Raw genomic sequence first — 18,919 nt, 5'->3', positions numbered from 1 at the left:
AAGATTAAACAACAACCACAAGACAGATTTCATCACCAGGTATCATTGTAATCAGTATAACGGAGCCGACCTGACACTGTCTGTAGTCACTGAGCACAATCCTGCTGACAGGTTCCCGTTAAGTGTAGGATTGATTGCTGCCTTTGTACCCAGTAAAGCTAAGATCCAAGCAGTACATATGAGCGGAACCCAATTATCTGAAGATTTCATTATTCTGTCTCTCTCCTCTTACTGAAAAGAATCCTTACCAGCCTTCCTGCTTCATTGTTATGAAGATCGATTAAGGTGCGTATATCGCTTTTTCCCTTTTTCCTTTTTGCATCCATGAACTGTTTTGACTTGTCGTAGCCATACTCCACATCGTCGCCGCAGCCCCCCCACTCCCATGCGGATCCATCTGCCCCTGGTCCAATGGCAAGAGGTGGCGGTGGCGCCCAATTCCGTGTCACTTCACAGCCGCATTGCATCAGCTCCCCCATGCTGCAAGCTTGTGTCACTGCGTGGATCACGCCGGCCGCTGTTATGGCGTACACAAACGCCGTCTCCCGGATATCTGCAGGGAAGAAAACAAACCGTTAGCTCCAGATCTACATCCCAATAAATTTCCTAATATTCACGGGCCGCTGACTCCAAATGACGGGAAATGATGATACAATTTATACAAGCTCGGAACTAAACTGTTGCAAATTGTATCTTCTCGTGTTACGCTATCACTCCGCCGCTCTTGGCCAATGTTCATAAGTTTGTGTTTTTTTGGGTTTTGCCAGAGAGGGGGCTCTGCCAGTCACCGTATACCGAGGGGGTAACGGGATACAGTCAGAGGCAATGCTAGACTTACTTCATCTCCTAATAAGTGCCCCGCCGTCCCCGGGAGACAATAGGATCTGTCACATCGGTCCAAAAATGAATGAACGTTCGTGACAATTACGGCGACTGGGTTCATGGTTTACCCCGGACATTATATCCAGCAGCGTTTATTGTCTTCAGTTAATCACGACTTGTGCGGACGCCCGGAACATTCGTCATGGAAGCAATAAGAAGAATAATATCAAACGTCTCATTTCACTTCTGCTTCAGTGGCTCATGGAAGAAAACAAATGGGGATCCAAATCGAGATCTGGATGATGGGAGAGATGAGTCTGGAGCAATTGAAAAATTGGGAATATTACCTAAAGGACCGCTTCTTGCAAACCTAATACAGCAGCGCAGATTTATTAATATCTACACAAGAGCAGGCAGATAAATGGGCCAAAGTCATCAGAGATATACGCGTGGTATTGGAGCAAACTACCAGACTTTACTGACTTATTAGGAAGAGAAATAGCTAACAATCTCAGTCCACCATTCATTGGAGCAAAATGTGACAGATTCACAAAGTGGCCGCAATGCAGCGCTTTATAAATTTGGAGCATTCTTGGCCGAGATGAATCGAGAATTGAACGGATTGATGAGCAGGGGGTAGATGTGCACTACAATTTACACTAATATTTGAGAGGTAATAGTACATTTATAGTCCAGATTGCAACCACATGCGCTGAGGATTAATCCCACCAAATGTGAAGAGCGGCAGGTGAGAAATATGACAGTCACTGTAATCTGTCACTTTGTTTATTGCCACAAAAGTGTCTCAGAAAGTTTCCGAAATTCCCTCAAAAGAAACAGAGAATCCGTGCGTCATGTTCTCTCTCTAGATATAACACAATGTATCTTTTTTTGGTTTTTTTTGCATCTGTTTCTTTAAAACAAAACAAAGGTAAAAATAAAAGTCATTAGTTAATATTAAACAAGCCGTCCTCCTCCTCCTCCTCCTATCAAAGTTTTTATCTTTTTAATATATTGCAGTCATGTTATTGAAGAAACTGGGGAACAATAGCGCAGATAAGGTGTTACCCATGATACAAAGGATGAAAAACACGGGAAGTGAGTTCAGCTTGTTTTATTGCAATGCAACAATGAAATCCCTTGCACAGCTGCAGCAGACCATGGGTCATAGACCATAAGGATAGTGGAAGGAGATAGGCGGCTTTCCTGCACGGCAGTCAATATCCCATAAAGGATAGCGGAGAATCAATAGGATGAAACATTTGATTATTCCGTGGTGTGGATCTACGCGTTTCGAGGTACTCGTCCTCAGCAGGGTCCACAGCATGGATTCAGGCTGACACCTCTTCATCTGGGTCCGGCTGTAGTTTCCTGCACAGACCAGGGCTCTGCGGTGCAGGGAAGGAGGATGCAGCACTGAATCAGCACTGTGGCCCTTCATTCATAGAATTGGTGGCATTCCCAGAGGTCGGACATTGACCGAGTGTTTTTTTTTTATATATGGCCCTGTAATGAGCCTTAAAACATGATAATCAGTGCAATGCAAGTTCATTCTAAGAAGTAATACATATTTATTTAATATCATCCAATGAACAGCCTGACATTTTTAGATACAACATTCTGTGCTTATTAATATCTTAATGTAAATTTTGAATTTATTAGCACTTTTTTTCCAATACAAAGCTCCAAATTCTCTGCTCTGTATGAACTATCTCCTAATGATAAAATGGTATTTCTCTGTGGTTACCACTAGAGGGAGCTCACTGCATACTGTGTTATTGCAATGTGTACAGGTATGCAGTGACTTCCTGAGCTCCCCCCAGTGGTGACTGCAGGCAGCTACACTTTTATTATTCATTTGTATGTTGATTTGTCTGTTTCACAAAGCCAGAGCAGAGTCCACTACTAGGATAAATTAATAGACAAAAAGAACTAAATGGTGAATGATGGTCAATGAAGGGTGGACAGTCACTTTAAAGTTCTCTTTTCCTACCATGCTGAGAAACAAAGTAATCCACCTGTGACCGGGCCCTTATACGACGCCGCCTCTATCTGACATATTCTTTTTCTACTGTGGTCATCCACCTGAGACTTTCCAGCTGCTGCAAAGCTACAACTCCCAGCATTTCCTGGCAGTCATTGAATTTCACAGCTTGCTGGGAGTTGTAGTTTTTTCAACAGTTTGCAAGTTAAAGGTTGGTGACCAGTGTTCTAGCGCTTCTCTGAAAGGTCTGCAGTCTGTGAGGGAACCTTCAGCAGGTCCCCTAAGGCGAGGTATAACTCAGGGATCAGACGTATAGGAAGGCGTCAGGGACATTCCATTCACATCATGCTCACTTTACAAAACTCTCTTTTTTTTATGTCCATCAAATGCCCCAAAGAAAGAAAAAGAAATGTTCCATGGAGACTGATTGCATCTAAATGTAGAAAGAGCAGTAAAAAAAAGCGTCTGCAGCACGGAAGCCATGGATCATCCTGCGGTCAGAGACACTACATACGGTGACCTGACCCCAATGCAGAAAGCAAGACCATTATATAGGACAAGCACCTTATACTGAGCTCCAGTTACCCTCCAGCTAAACCAGACGGCTATCTATAGTGCAGGGAGAGTAAGAAACTGGCAGATAATACGGCGCCGCTCACCTACTGGAGTTACAAAAGTAACAGATTGGAAAACCTAAATATATCCTATGTCAACCCCCAAGACAACATCAATATAGATCACTATAGATCACAATCGATCACTACAGGGCAGTGACCTAGTGTCCAAACTGCAACCCAAAACCAACTTATTTATCGCAAAGTGCCAACACAGCAATGTAACCTGAATACTGAGGTTTTAGATTAGAAAAACAACTTGTACATTATCACCCTATAGAGTCTATAGGAAAGAGCTTGTAAGCGCTGCACTCCAAGCCCAAGATACCGGCCACCGATTGCAGGTCTGTTCTTCAGAATGGAGAGGATTTTTAATCAAAAGTAAAATTGCAAAGTTGTTTAGTTTTCCAACCTCTGTGCAATTGTAATCCTTTATCATGATGAGAACAAACCCTCTAGGCCAGAGATGTCAAACTGAAATACACAGAGGAGGCCAAATGTAAAAGCTTGGACAAAGCTGCAGCCAACCTGGAGATGTCTTAAAAAATGTCTGAAGTTAAGGAAGTTTTATAGTGGAATAATATAATATGTGATGTCAGGGCAGTAAAAAGCACATGGAGAAAAGCCCTAATTTATACTAGTAGACTATGAGCCCTCGTGGGCAGGGTCCTCTCTCCTCCTGTACCAGTCGTGACTTGTATTGTTTAAGATTACTGTACTTGTTTTTATTATGTATACCCCTCCTCACATGGAACAAATGGTGCTATAATAATAATAATACATGTAATAACAAAGGATAAAAAACGTGAATATTACAGATAATAAAGTGTGATGCAAGCAAAAGTGCCCCCAACCACAGTATGACACAACTATAGTGAATTCCACCACACGCACGGTATGATGACCCCACTGTACCCCCCTCCTCAATCCCCTAGTCAAAGAATGGTGATCCCATCACAGTATGATTCACCACACAGCTCTCCATCCAGTATAATGGTCACATAGTGCTCCATACAGTATAATGGCCCCACATAGTCCTCCATACAGTATATTGGCCCCACATAGTGCTCCATACGGTACAATGGCCCCACATAATGCTCCATACAGTATAATGGCCCCACATAGTGCTCCATACGGTATAATGGCCCCATATAGTGCTCCATATGGTATAATGGCCCCACATAATGCTCAATACAGTATAATTGACTCACATAATGCTCCATACAGTATAGTGGCCCCACATAGTCCTCCATCCAGTATAATGGCCCCACATAGTGCTCCATATGGTATAATGGCCCCACATAGTGCTCCATATGGTATAATGGCCCCATATAGTGCTCCATACGGTATAATGGCCCCATATAGTGCTCCATATGGCATAATGGCCCCACATAATGTTCCATACAGTATAATGGCCCACATAATGCTCCATACAGTATAATGGCCCCACATAATGCTCCATACAGTATAATGGCCCCACATAGTGCTCCATATGGCATAATGGCCCCACATAGTGCTCCATATGGCATAATGGCCCCACATAATGCTCCATACAGTATAATGGTCCCACATAATGCTCCATACAGTATAATGGCCCCAAATAGTGTTCCATACAGTATAATGGCCCCATATAGTGCTCCATACGGTATAATGGCCCCACATAATGCTCCATACAGTATAATGGACCCACATAGTCCTCCATCCAGTATAATGGTCCCATATAGTGCTCCACATGGTATAATGGCCCCATATAGTGCTCCATACAGTATAATGGCCCCACATAGTGCTCCAAGTAATTTAATGGCCCATATAGTGCTCCATACAGTACAATGGCCCCTTATGATGCCTCATACAGTATAACGGGCCAATATATTGTTGCCAAGAGTATAATGGCCCAACATTAAATAAATAAACTACTCACCTTTGCCCATTCTCCCTCTGCTCCTGACTCAGATATCACAGTCCTACCTGTGGGCACCCGCCCCATCTCTTCAGCAATAGCACTGCCACCACTCTCCTTTTCATGCACACCATCCCTTCAGCACTAGCACCACCATCCTCTCCCTCCTCAGCAGGCGTGCGGCCTGATGGAATGGTGCGTGGCCTGATGGGTCGTCGCGCGGCTTGATAAAACTGTACATGATGATAGTGGCGGTGGCACTAGTGCTGAGGGGATGGCACATGCCCACCGGGAGGGCTCTACATGCCTCCTCTGGCACGCGTGCCATAGGCTGACCACCACTGCTATAGCATCTGTGAACATCATGGCTTTAGTCAAGGAGTTGGACCCTTTGACTTTTTTTGTGAGAGTGATACATTTATATTATACTCTGTAGCAGATGGGCAACCAGAGCAACGACTGGCACAGGGTGAGGGCATCAGTGTAGCAGCTGGAGAAAAACTATGATCTTGGCTGCTGCATTCAGGATGAATTGGAGAGGGGAGAGATTAGTAAGAAGGAGACCGATCTGTATAGAGCTACAATAGTCCAGGCGAGAGTGAATCAGAGAAATAATAAGAGCTGTTGCGGAGTCAAAGGTAGGGAAAGGTTGAATTCTAGAAAAGTTTTTGAGGAGCAGGTGACATGAACGAGCGAGTGATCGGACGTGGGGAGGGAAGGAAAAATGTCATGGGGTATAGTGCATCCAAGCAGAAAACTGAAGAACGCAGCTCTGGATGCGACTGGCGTATAGGACATGCTGTAACACAAGACTGATACAAAGTAACTGCAAAGTTACTAAATATTATGGATAGATCAAAATATAACAACTTTCTGTGCGTTACCGCTGGACACCAGGAGCTGCTGGAACTGAGAGCTCAGGTCCTCCTGAGCTGAAATGTTGGGGGTTAGGTTCCTTACCGCGTCTTTCTCGCCTGCGGGCAGGAATACGATTATTGCTACATTTTACCTAAGTCCTCGGCTTTACTGCTTAGACATGTTCCCCCAGTGTTGTAATGAAGTAATTATGAATGCTCCAAGACAATGTGTGGGTTTAATAAAGAAAAAGAATGTTTTCTTGTCTGTCGTGTGATTTACGGATACCCCGAGGAATGGTTGCAAGTATCAGACGTGTGGCGCTCCTCTCTTGTGGTCTCCATCTTCCTCCCTGTCCCACATGACATCTCAGAGTTCACTCGGAGGTATTCGTCATGGCTCCTCTTCACTATCCTTAATGCTTTTAAAACGCCGCTCATCCCGCATTTATACATCACAAGCATTCATTTGGGATTTGCGGCCGTCTGACGGGAAATGTCTTAATTATTGACTTTTGAGCTTGGGGGAATTAGGACATATTATAAGGTGAGATAGGATAGACCACCCTGATCCTAGGAGGTGATGTGCCCTGTACTTCTGTCCAGGGTGAGCATAGTGCGGCAACTTCTCTCATTCCTCCTAGTACATAGTAGTGCTTAAATAAAACCGCCAAACGGTGCGCAAAATATACTGCAACACAGTGCATACATAATACTACAACGTAACAGATAAATAATACTGTCATATAATGCATAAATACAATCATTATTGTCTAAATTATACTGCCAAAAAGTGCGTAAAAACACTACAATACAATGCACAAATAATATTGCCATATAGTGTTAAAATAATACAACCATGCAGTGCACCAAATATCCATTCACTACTAACTAATGAACAAATAATACAGTCATAAAATGCTTCATAAGACACCATGTAATGCCAAAATTAAATTTTTACATGGTACATTAATAGTACTTCAATATAATACTGTAATATAGTGCATAAATAACACCATCATTATTTGCCCAAATTTTACTGCCACATAGTGCTTAAAAATACTACAATATAATGCCTAAATAATACTGCTATCTAGTGTGTAAATAGTACAACCATACAGTCCACCAAATATACTTTAACATAGTCCATACACATCACTTCTATGTAATGGACAAATAATGCTGTCATAAAGTGCTTGATAAGCACCATGTAATGGGAAAATATTATCACATGATACATACATAATACAATATATGCTCAAATCATGCTACCACACAGTGTCTAAATTATTTCACCATACAGTGACCAAAATATACTGCCACACAGTGCATAAATTAAGCTACAATATAATCTCCAAATAATACTGCCATATAAAGCCTAAATAATACCACCTACAGTCATACAGTGTGTAAATAATACTACACCATAATCAACAAATATACTGTCATATAGTGCCTGCAAAACACAGTGGCCCAAATTTTACTGTAATTTAGTGCATAAATAACGCTAAAATATAATACACAAATAATACTGCCATATAGGGTCTAAATAATACCACTATAGGGTGTTCCATATAGTGCATAAACAATGGCACAATGTATTGGCCATAAACTACTGGCATACAGTGCCCACACAAGCTGTGTACAGTAATATTCCCATTCATTGACAGCAAGCTGAGGTCTTGCAAATGGTAAATGGTCATTTCCTTGGCACAGCCGGACAGTGTCTTGCCTGAACAGACATCTCTCCGCCTCCTTCTTGGGTAATTTACCTTTGCTTTTTCATCCAAATCAAATCCTGTCATTGGCAAATGCTACAGTTACTAAAAATACCCAAATTATTGTTTTTGCTGCTTGTTGTGGAGGAAGCGGAGGCTGCGGGCGCGAGGCTGCACCTGTGGACCCAGAGCACAAATTGTCACCATACAGGTATGTAATTAAGCCCCTGGCTCCTGAGCTTAGAGGGGCTGTCCAGGCTGAATAGCCATGTCCGTATCTGGGAACCAAGACGCAGACGTGAGCAGAGATTTATTTGGCATCTGCCTGTATAGTTTTATTATTTAAGCACGATATGGTGGTAATATTTGGCCACTATGTAGTAGTACTGATAAGACATTATATACAGGTGTATGAAACAGTTTTCGTCCCCTTCCTGATTTGTTTTGCATGTTTGTCACTTAAATGCTTCAGATCACCAAACAAATGTAAATATTAGACAAAGATAATACAAGTATAAACAAAATTCAGGTTATAAATGAAGGTCTTTATTATTAAGGGAAAAAGAAATCCAAACCTACAGGGCCCTGTGTGAGAAAGTGACTGCCCTTTAAACCTAATAACTGGTTGGGCCGCCCTTAACAGCAACAACTGCAATCAAGTGTTTGTTATAAATGGCAATGAGCCTTTTACAACGCTCTGGAGGAATTTTGGCCACTCATCTTTGCAGAATTGTTATAATTCAGCCAAATTGGAGGTTTCCGATCATGAGCCGCCTTTTTTAGGTCATGCCACAGCATCTCATTCGGATTAAGATCAGGACTTTGACTAGGTCACTCCAAAGTCTTAATTTCGTTTTTCTTAAGCCATTCAGAGGAGGGCTTGCTGGTGTGTTTTGGATCATTGTCCTGCTGCATAACCCAAGTCTGTTCAGTTTGAGGTCACAAACAGATGGCCGGACATTCTCCTTCAGGATTTTTTGGTCGACAGCAGAATTCATGGTTCCATTTACCACAACAAGTCTTACAGGTCCTGAAGCAGCAAAACAGCCACAAACCATCACACTACCACCACCATATTTTACTGTTGGTATGATGTTCATTTTCTGAAATGCTGTATTGCTTCTAAACCAGATGTAATGGGACATACACCTTCCAAAGAGTTCAACTTTTTGTCTCAGTCCACAAAGTATTCTCTCAAAAGTCTTGGGGATCATCAAGATGTTTTCTGGCAAGAAAGATGAGCCATTATGTTATTAGTGCTCAACAGTCGTTTTTGTTTGGGAACTCTGCCTTGCAAACCATTTTTGCCCAGTCTCTTTCTTATGGTGGAGTCATGAACGCTGACCTTAACTGAGGCAAGTGAGGCCTGTAGTTCTTTGGATGTTGCTGTGGGGTCTTTTGTGATCTCTTGGATGAGTCGTCGCTTTGCTCTTGGGGTAATTTTGGTTGGTCGGCCGGCCACTCCTGGGAAGGTTCACTACTGCTCCATGTTTTCGCCATTTGTGGATAATGGCTCTCACTGTGGATCACTGGAGTCTCAAAGCTTTAGAAACGGCTTTATTACCTTTTCCATAGTGATAGATCTCAATTACTTTGTTTCTCATTTGTTCCGGAATATCTCTGGATCGCGGCATTATGTCTTTTGAGGATCTTTTGGTCTACTTCACTTTGTCAGGCAGGTCTTATTTAAAGGGAACCTGTCACCTCGTTTGCCGCTATAAATGTGGCCACTGCCTTTTGGGGCTTATCTACAGCATTCTATAATGCTGCAGATAAGCCCCCAGTCTGACCTAAAAGAGAAGAAAAATAAGTTTTACTATACTCACCCGGGGGCGGTCCGGTCTGATGGGTGTCGCAGGTCCGGGTCCGGCGCCTCCCATCTTCATGCAATGTCGTCATCCTGCTAGCTTTGTGCCGCGCTCCTGCGCAGGCGTACTGGTCTGCCCAGTTGAGGGCAGAGCAAAGTACTGCAGTGATCAGGCGCCGGGAAAGGTCAGAGAGGCCCAGCTCCTGCGCACTGCAGTACTTTGCTCTGACCTCAACAGGAAAGATCAGTACACCTGCGCAGGAGCACGGAACGTAGTAAGCAGGATGACGACATCGCATGAAGATGGAAGGCGCCAGACCCGGGACCTGCGACACCCATCGGACCAGACCGCCCCCCGTGTGAGTCTAATAAAATTTGTTTTTCTTCGCTTTCAGGTCAGACGGGGGGCTTATCTACAGCATTATAGAATGCTGTAGCTAAGCCCGAAAAGGCAGTGGCTGTATCTTATAGTGGCCAAATGAGGTGACAGGTTCCCTTTAAGTGATTTCTTGATTAAGAACAGGGGTGGCAGTAATCAGTCCTGTGACCTTCATTTATAACCTGCATTTTGTGATTATTTTTGTTATACTTGTCTAATATTTACATTTGTTTGGTGTCTGAAACTTTTAAGTGTGACAAACATGTAAAAGAATAGGAAATCAGGAAGGGGTGAACACTTTTTCACACAACTGTATGTTGCATGTATATCAGCTTATGCTCCAGCTCAATCTTTGTGTTTTTTCCATGTTCACTATATGGTAAAACTGACCTGGCATTATGATTCCCCAGCTCAGTACGAGTGAGCAGACACCAAACATGTAAAGTTTATTTTTTGCTTAGGTGGTGAAAAGAAAATTCAGAAATTTGTAAAAGAAATAATTTTGTTTTCGTCACCATTTTCTGAGACAGGTAACGTTTCCATTTTTAGTGCTATGGGGCCGAGTGAGGACTTATCTTTTGGGCTGTCATTTTTATTGATACAATTTTGGTGTAGATATGATGTTTTGATCTCTTCTTACATTTAATTGCAATGTTGAGGCAGCCAAAAAATTGTAATTCTGGCGCTTCGATTTTTTTCTTGTTACACCGTTTACCGATTGGATTAATTTACTTTAGACTTTGATAGATCAGACATTTCTGAAAGTAGCGATACCAAATATGTGTATTTTTTAATTTTTTTCAATTGTTTTATTTTCAACAGGGCAAAAAGGAGGGGGTGATTTGAACTTTTTTCTCTTTATTTTTGTTCATATTTTTAAACACTTTTTTTTAATTTTTTTAACTTTTTTCTGTCTTCAATAGACCCCTTAGCAGACTTGATCATTCGATTGCCTGTGCTATACATAGCAGGCCTTCAGCAGAAATGATGATCTCCTATGAACATTGGCCGCGAGCCGACATTCACAGGAGTATTGTAATGACAGGCATGGGGTTATCTGCAAAACAAATTGTGAAGACAGATCAGATATTAATCCGAGTGTCTGATCAAAATCGCCAATACAAGTTTATGGGTCAGTGAAGAAAAAGTGGACAGCACTCAGATGGCACCTGTATGCCATCCATTTTTCACTGGTTGATCTGAGAAGCTGGAGAAACAATTTTTTTTCTTATCCAATAAAAACTGGTGAAACTCAGACCAAACTCTGATGACAATGTGCTGAAACTCTGATGATACGTGGTCTGAGCCCTTACAAATTATACCAAACAGGTTATATTGATCATAATTATGAAGTTCATAAACTGAAGTTCATAAACTGAACTTCTTCTGCTCCCACCATCTACTAACCTCCCTAAATCTGACATTTCCCTCTCTGTGGGTGGCACCATAATAACACCCCGACAGCAGGTGCGCTGTCTGGGTGTTATGTTCGACTCCGATCTCTCCTTCACCTCCCATATACAATCTCTTGCCCGCTCATGCCGCTTACACCTAAAGAACATCTCTAGAATCCGCCCTTTTCTCACCATGGAAACAACAAAAACTCTCACTGTCGCCCTGATCCACTCCCGCCTAGACTACTGTAATGCTCTATTAATTGGCCTCCCTCTCACTCGACTCTCCCCTCTCCAGTCTATCCTTAATGCAGCAGCCAGGGTTGTCCATCTGGCTAATCGTTTCTCAGACGCGTCCGCTCTTCGCCAGTCGTTACACTGGCTGCCAATTCATTACAGGGTACAATTCAAAGTATTTGTTCTCACCCACAAAGCTCTCCACAGTGCGGCACCCCCTTACATCTCCTCCCTCATTTCTGTCTATCGGCCTAACCGACCGCTGCGCTCTGCAAATGACTTTCGACTAACCTCTGCCCTAATCCGTACCTCCCACTCCCGACTCCAAGACTTCTCCCGTGCTGCGCCAATCTTCTGGAATGCTCTACCCCAAAATATTAGGACCATCCACAATTTGCATAGTTTTAGGCGCTCGCTCAAAACACATTTGTTCAGAGCGGCCTATCACATTCAGTAATCAAAGTCATGTTTGTGTGTGTGTAGCCCATTCACTATCTCCATCTAACCCCCACCCCCTGAAGATGGCTGGACCGTCATTGTAAATACATCATTGTAAATACAAACCTGTGCTTTGTATCCCCCCCACCTCATTGTAGATTGTAAGCTCCACGAGCAGGGTCGTCTTATTTCGCTTTAATTATTGTATTGTTAACGTTGTTACTTATGACTGTTGTGTTTGAAACTGTTCAACTGTAAAGCGCTGCGGAATATGTTGGCGCTATATAAATAAAGATTATTATTATTATTATTATTATAATTTATATGTAGATTGAGACACAGACATTAACTGAAACAGAAACAGCTGCGTAGGAGGCTTAAAACTGGGTGAGGAACAGCCAAATTCTGCTACAAAGGTGAGGTTATGGAAGATAGTTTTATGTGACATGTCTCACATCATGGCAAGACTGAGTGCAACAACAAGACACAAGGTAGTTATACTGCACCTGCAATGTCTCACTCAGGCAAAGATGTCAGAGTAGATTGGGGACAAGATGTGCTGTCCAAGCTCTTTTGAAGAAGCACAAAGAAATAAGCAACTTGAGGACTGTAGATTCAGTGGTCGGCCAAGGAAACTTGGAATCAGAAGATGTCCAGCGGAGCCATCAGCTCAGAACTTGTAGCGACCAGTGGGACCAGCTTCAGCATCTATTGTTCAGGGAAGTCCGGCCATAAGTTGTCTTCATGGAAGAATTGTGGCCAAAATCTAGACCTTCTACTTGAAAATGGCCAAGTGACTCATCTCTGCACGAATATAAGAACTGGGATGCAGAAAAACATCAGCAAGTCTCTGAACTGAGGAGTCATAATGTGAAATATTTACCTGTAACAGAAGCAGATTGTCCCCGAAGGTCTGCAGAGCGGCACAGTAATGAGGGTCTGCAGGAGCAGTGAAGCACGATTGAGGGTCCGGCAAGTCTGGAGCTGCATTTCAGCTCATGGAGTTGGGGGTTTGGTCAATATTAATGGTGTCCTCTCAATGCTGAGAAATCCCAGCAGAGTACCCATGATGTAACACCAGCAGGGGGCATCTGATCAGCTCCAAATTTATTCTGCAGCAGAACAACATCCCCAAACATCCAGCCGGTGTCATTAATACCAAGGAGTCCTGGAGGTGATGATCCGACCCACAGAGCCCTGATCTCCCATTATCCCGCCTGTCTGGGATCACATGAAGAGACAGAAGGATCCACATAAGCCTCATACACAGGAGATCTGGGGTCAGGTCTCCAAGATGTTTGGCACAACCTCCTGCCGAGATCCTCCATAACCTGTGTATAAGTGACGAGAAGTGATGGAGACGATGGGCGGTCACCAGATACTGATGATGGAGGCGACGGGCAGTGACCATGTACTGATGATGAGGGTGACGGGCAGTGACCAGATACTGAAGAAGGAGGAGACGGGCGGTCACCAGATACTGATGATGGAGGTGACGAGTGGTCACTAGATACTGATGATGGAGGTAACGGACGGTCACCAGATACTGATGATGGAGGCGATGGGCGATCACCAGATACTGATGATGGAGGTGACGAGTGGTCACTAGATACTGATGATGGAGGCGACGGGCAGTGACCAGATACTGATGATGGAGGCGACGGGCGATCACCAGATACTGGTGGAATTTACATTTCTCTTTTGTTCATTCACTTTGCATTTTGTTAATTTATGAAAATAAACTATTAACACTTCTATGAAAGCTTTTTTCTTCACCTGCCTACTTTAAATATTAGCATTATTTAGGCTCCATATGGCAGTAATATTTTGATACTATATAGTATTATTTTATAGGCATAATATGGCAGTATTATTTTATAGGCACTGTATCGCAGTATTATTTTATAGGCGCTATATAGCAGTATTATTTTATAGGCACTATATGGCAGTATTATTTTATAGGCGCTATTTGGCAGTATTATTTTATAGGCACTATATAGCAGTATTATTTTAGCATTCTATTTGTGTCAGTCGTTTGCTCCGCTAACATTTACATTAAGGGGACATTTGGCAATTCTGTGTGATCTGATGGCCCAGCAGGTCTGGGGGAAGTTGCAGAATCAGCCCCAGCTGATTGAATACATATTGGGATGGAATAAATCACCAAATAGGTGGAGCTTAGTGCAAGGGGCCAGGCCATGTTCAGAAATCGGTGTGCATTACATTGCAGATCTACCCCAGCCCATGGCTTGCGTAGATTTGGTTTTTCGGCCCCCGTACTGTGAGGCGTGCTCCTCCTTATCATTGCTATTAATAATGATCCAATATTCAGGGCGGTGTGACTGCTTACCTTGTTGCAGGATCTTTCCAAAATATTTGTTGTGACTGGTGCAGTTCCACCGCCTGGACCTGAACTGGTACTGACACTCCCGCACCGCCATCTTGGCGCCCTTCGCCACCTCGCTGACGATCTCTGGCTCCGTCTGGCACAGCTCGGCCTGTTTGCCGGCCAGGCGCTTGGTTTTCCGGCAGATGCTGTTGGGGTCCATCACCAAGGGGCTGCCAACTGCCCTGCCAAATTAGTAAAAAAAAGAGAGAGAGAAAAAAAAGAGAGAGGAGAAAATAAGTGGAGGAGAGTGGATTGCGCTGTACATCTGGGCGCCGCGGTCACACAAAGCCCCGCTTGTTACAATGATATGACTCAATGTTCTTTACAAGCCGCCCAATGTTATTCTATCCCGGTCTTTGCCAAGGGACCTACGATCTCTGCGGCCGGAGAAACAGCACCCCCCGCGGTCTATTTCCCTCCTCGCCCTGCGACACCGCCCCGCCTGTCCTCCGCAGAAGGGAAAAGCACAACAAAGCAGACAGTGCCTCGTATTATTTGGAAGCTGTGAAATAATATTAGTGAAATATCGAGAGATAAAGCAATATTTTCTCTGTCTCGGCACCGACGAGGTGTCCAGCTATTGTTCCACGGACGTGACCACAAGAGATCCGAAATGATGAGGGAAGGGAATTTGTGGCGTGGGGTGATACAATCCCTAATATGGTGTCAGAACAGGAAGCGGGAGGGGATTTTGTACCGGACAATCGCTCATAGTGCAATTCCCTAATGTAATAAGGATCACATTAATGAGGCTATCAGGGCGCAAACAGCCCCTTATTACAGGCCCTTATAAAATATGTCGCTTATCCCTCTTAGGGCTCATACTCGCGGATCCGCAGCAAATCCGCAACGTGTGCACGCACCCTTAAGTTGCACAAATTTTAAAGTCTATTGTTCGTCTGGTTTTTTTTTTCCTCAGTTCGCCATCGTGGATGTGGTTATTGTACTCCAGACATTTATGGACAATTCAGTTTGTTACTTTTTAAGAAGTCTAAGAAGTTTTGCACAAACTTCAGTTCCATTCCGGAATTTTTTTTTTTTTTTGCATAACAGAATTTTCGCACATATGTTTATGTTGGAAGCAAACTTTTTGAATGGACGATATGAGTTTTTTCTGTATAAGGGAGCACCAAAGGTAAAATTACAAAAAATGAGCAACTTTTTCGGTTTTGCATAAGATTCACAAACCCTCGTGAGTCATTTTGAAGAATTTACCAGAATAATAGAGGCAAGAAACAAAGACAAAAAATAAAAGCGACTTAAAAAAAAATGAAAATGATGAATCGAGCCCATAAGTCTCATATATTTTTTATATAATTGTCTTAGGAATACAAACTCTTTTCTTATGCATGTCACATTGGGGTCCCCAGCTACGGACCAGCGGGGGAGCCGGTCGGAGGTGTCACATGTAGCGATATCGCTGTGTGAAAGGCCCCTTAGTCAGGAAGCAATTCTTGCTGTGACAGTGTTGGCCATGATCTTGCATGCAAGGCCCGGCTGATAACAGGGAGCAATAGATTGCAATAAACTGTACAGAAAGGAAGGATAGGTTGTACTTTGGCTTTGGTGTACCTTTAAATCCCGGGCGCTGTTAACCCTTCAGCGACTGGCGCGTTCCCTCCTCTCCTGTGAGGGCTCATAGCTCACATTCCAGGCATGTGTACAAGTTTGCAGCTTTCTGATGTCGCTCTCATGTCACCTGTCCATCACAGCACAAAACTTCTACCCCCGGGGAGATTTCTTTCTCTTAAATCTTCTATCTTTCTCCACTCTTTTTTTTTTTTCTCTCTCCTATGTCACTTTGTCTTCTGAAAAATGCAAACAAATTGTCTGCTCCCCGAGGCCGGGGCCGATCCTGATGACAGATGACAGCTGAGAGAGATGGGAACTGAAGAGTTAATGAGATGCCCCATTGCCTGAGAACAACCATAAAGATTCCTCCAGGGCACTGACTTCAGCCCCCTGAAATCCACTTTATTGCTGCAATTCAGAATATATTGGACAATTGCTTATATAGCAATTCCGAAAGCCGTCACATGCATATGATCGGCCTTCCGGAATGCATAGAATTGTTTGCCTATCCTTCACTAGTGGACGTCAGACCCAGAAAGACAGACAGTAGGTAAGGCTGGAATACCTAGCACAGCGACTCAATTTGTCTATGGATGAGTCAGGCACTGCAGCTCAGGCTATTCAATGAATGAGGCTGAACATACCGAAAGAGGTTGGCCTGTTGACCTAACATTAGGAGAGGTGATCAATAACAGATAGGCACCCCCTCTAATCAACTGCTTGATGCTCCAACAACCAAGGAATTGCAACTCAAATCACACTCACTTCTATGGGAGCTGAGCTGCAGTACCCAAAATAGCCACTAACCAATCTATGGAGCTGTGGTGTCCGAGATTCGTACTCTCCTTTATGATGACTATAAAGGGTTAATGTCTTTAAAGAAGAAGAATACAATTTAAAAGAAAAAATAACTTGACATAATTGCAGCAATTGTACCATCTACTGCAGGCAACATCTCCTCTCCTTGGACCACCTGCAAGAACCTAATCCCACCTGCAGGGCTGACTGCCGCCACTCACCGGAGAATGAATGATGTATCAGGGTGCAAAGATTAAGTGACAACATCTGTGTTATTGTCTGGGGAGAGCACAGCGCGACATATTAACTGTAAAAAGTATAAACTGCACTGGAGATTGTGGAGAGATAATCATCCAGTAATACAGTTATCAAGCAAGTCAAAAAGGGAAAATACAAGAATGGATGTACTGATCCAGAGATACATCCAGTATTGTATCCCAGAGCTGCACTCACTATTCTGCTGGTGCAGTCACTCTGTACATACATTACATTACTGATCCTGAGTTACATCTGTATTATACTCCAGAGCTGTACTCACTATTCTGCTGGTGCAGTCACTGTGTACATACATTACATTACTGATCCTGAGTTACATCCTGTATTATACTCCAGAGCTGCACTCACTATTCTGCTGGTGCAGTCACTGTGTACATACATTACATTACTGATCCAGAGATACATCCAGTATTGTATCCCAGAGCTGCACTCACTATTCTGCTGGTGCAGTCACTCTGTACATACATTACATTACTGATCCTGAGTTACATCCTGTATTATTCTCCAGAGCTGCACTCACTATTCTGCTGGTGCAGTCACTGTGTACATACATTACATTACTGATCCAGAGATACATCCAGTATTGTATCCCAGAGCTGCACTCACTATTGTGCTGGTGCAGTCACTGTGTACATACATTACATTACTGATCCTGAGTTACATCCTGTATTATACTCCAGAGCTGCACTCACTATTCTGCTGCTGCAGTCACTGTATACACACATTACATTACTGATCCTGAGTTACATCCTGTATTATACTCCAGAGCTGTACTCACTATTCTGCTGGTGCAGTCACTGTGTACATACATTACATTACTGATCCTGAGTTACATCCTGTATTATACTCCAGAGCTGCACTCACTATTCTGCTGCTGCAGTCACTGTGTACACACATTACATTACTGATCCTGAGTTACATCCTGTATTATACTCCAGAGCTGTACTCACTATTCTGCTGGTGCAGTCACTGTGTACACACATTACATTACTGATCCTGAGTTACATCCTGTATTATACCCCAGAGCTGCACTCGCTATTCTGCTGCTGCAGTCACTGTGTACACACATTACATTACTGATCCTGAGTCACATCCTGTATTATACTCCAGAGCTGCAATCACTATTCTGCTGGTGCAGTCACTGTGTACATACATTACATTACTGATCCTGAGTTACATCCTGTATTATACCCCAGAGCTGCACTCACTATTCTGCTGGTGCAGTCTCTGTGTACATACATTACATTACTGATCCTGAGTTACATCCTGTATTATACTCCAGAGCTGCACTCACTATTCTGCTGGTGCAGTCTCTGTGTACATACATTACATTACTGATCCTGAGTTACATCCTGTATTATACCCCAGAGCTGCACTCACTATTCTGCTGGTGCAGTCTCTGTGTACATACATTACATTACTGATCCTGAGTTACATCCTGTATTATACCCCAGAGCTGCACTCACTATTCTGCTGGTGCAGTCTCTGTGTACATACATTACATTACTGATCCTGAGTTACATCCTGTATTATACCCCAGAGCTGCACTCACTATTCTGCTGGTGCAGTCTCTGTGTACATACATTACATTACTGATCCTGAGTTACATCCTGTATTATACTCCAGAGCTGCACTCACTATTCTGCTGCTGCAGTCACTGTATTCAAGTATTGAGAAACAAAAAATATTTTGTTGCTCTTTCCTTCCAAACTACGAGTACATATTACACAATCCAGG

General features: G+C 43.2%; 1 protein-coding gene across 1 annotated transcript in view; it reads right to left on the bottom strand.

Annotated features, from left to right (window-relative positions):
- The window catches only part of WNT6 (Wnt family member 6), a 98,099-nt gene that overhangs the window by 12,660 nt on the left and 66,520 nt on the right, over positions 1-18,919 (bottom strand). The window contains exons 2-3 of the mRNA XM_073545420.1: positions 14,498-14,718; positions 249-553 (exon numbers count right to left, since the gene is read on the bottom strand). Coding sequence (XP_073401521.1) covers positions 249-553; positions 14,498-14,718 — 526 coding nt within the window. The remainder of the gene's footprint in view (positions 1-248; positions 554-14,497; positions 14,719-18,919) is intronic.

Source organism: Dendrobates tinctorius, unplaced genomic scaffold (genome assembly GCF_039654945.1).
Source record: "Dendrobates tinctorius isolate UK_male_01 unplaced genomic scaffold, ASM3965494v1 ptg000143l, whole genome shotgun sequence".
Taxonomy (NCBI): Eukaryota; Metazoa; Chordata; class Amphibia; order Anura; family Dendrobatidae; genus Dendrobates; species Dendrobates tinctorius.
The sequence above is the reverse complement of the archived record's forward strand: the minus strand, read 5'-3'. Positions and strand labels throughout refer to the sequence as shown.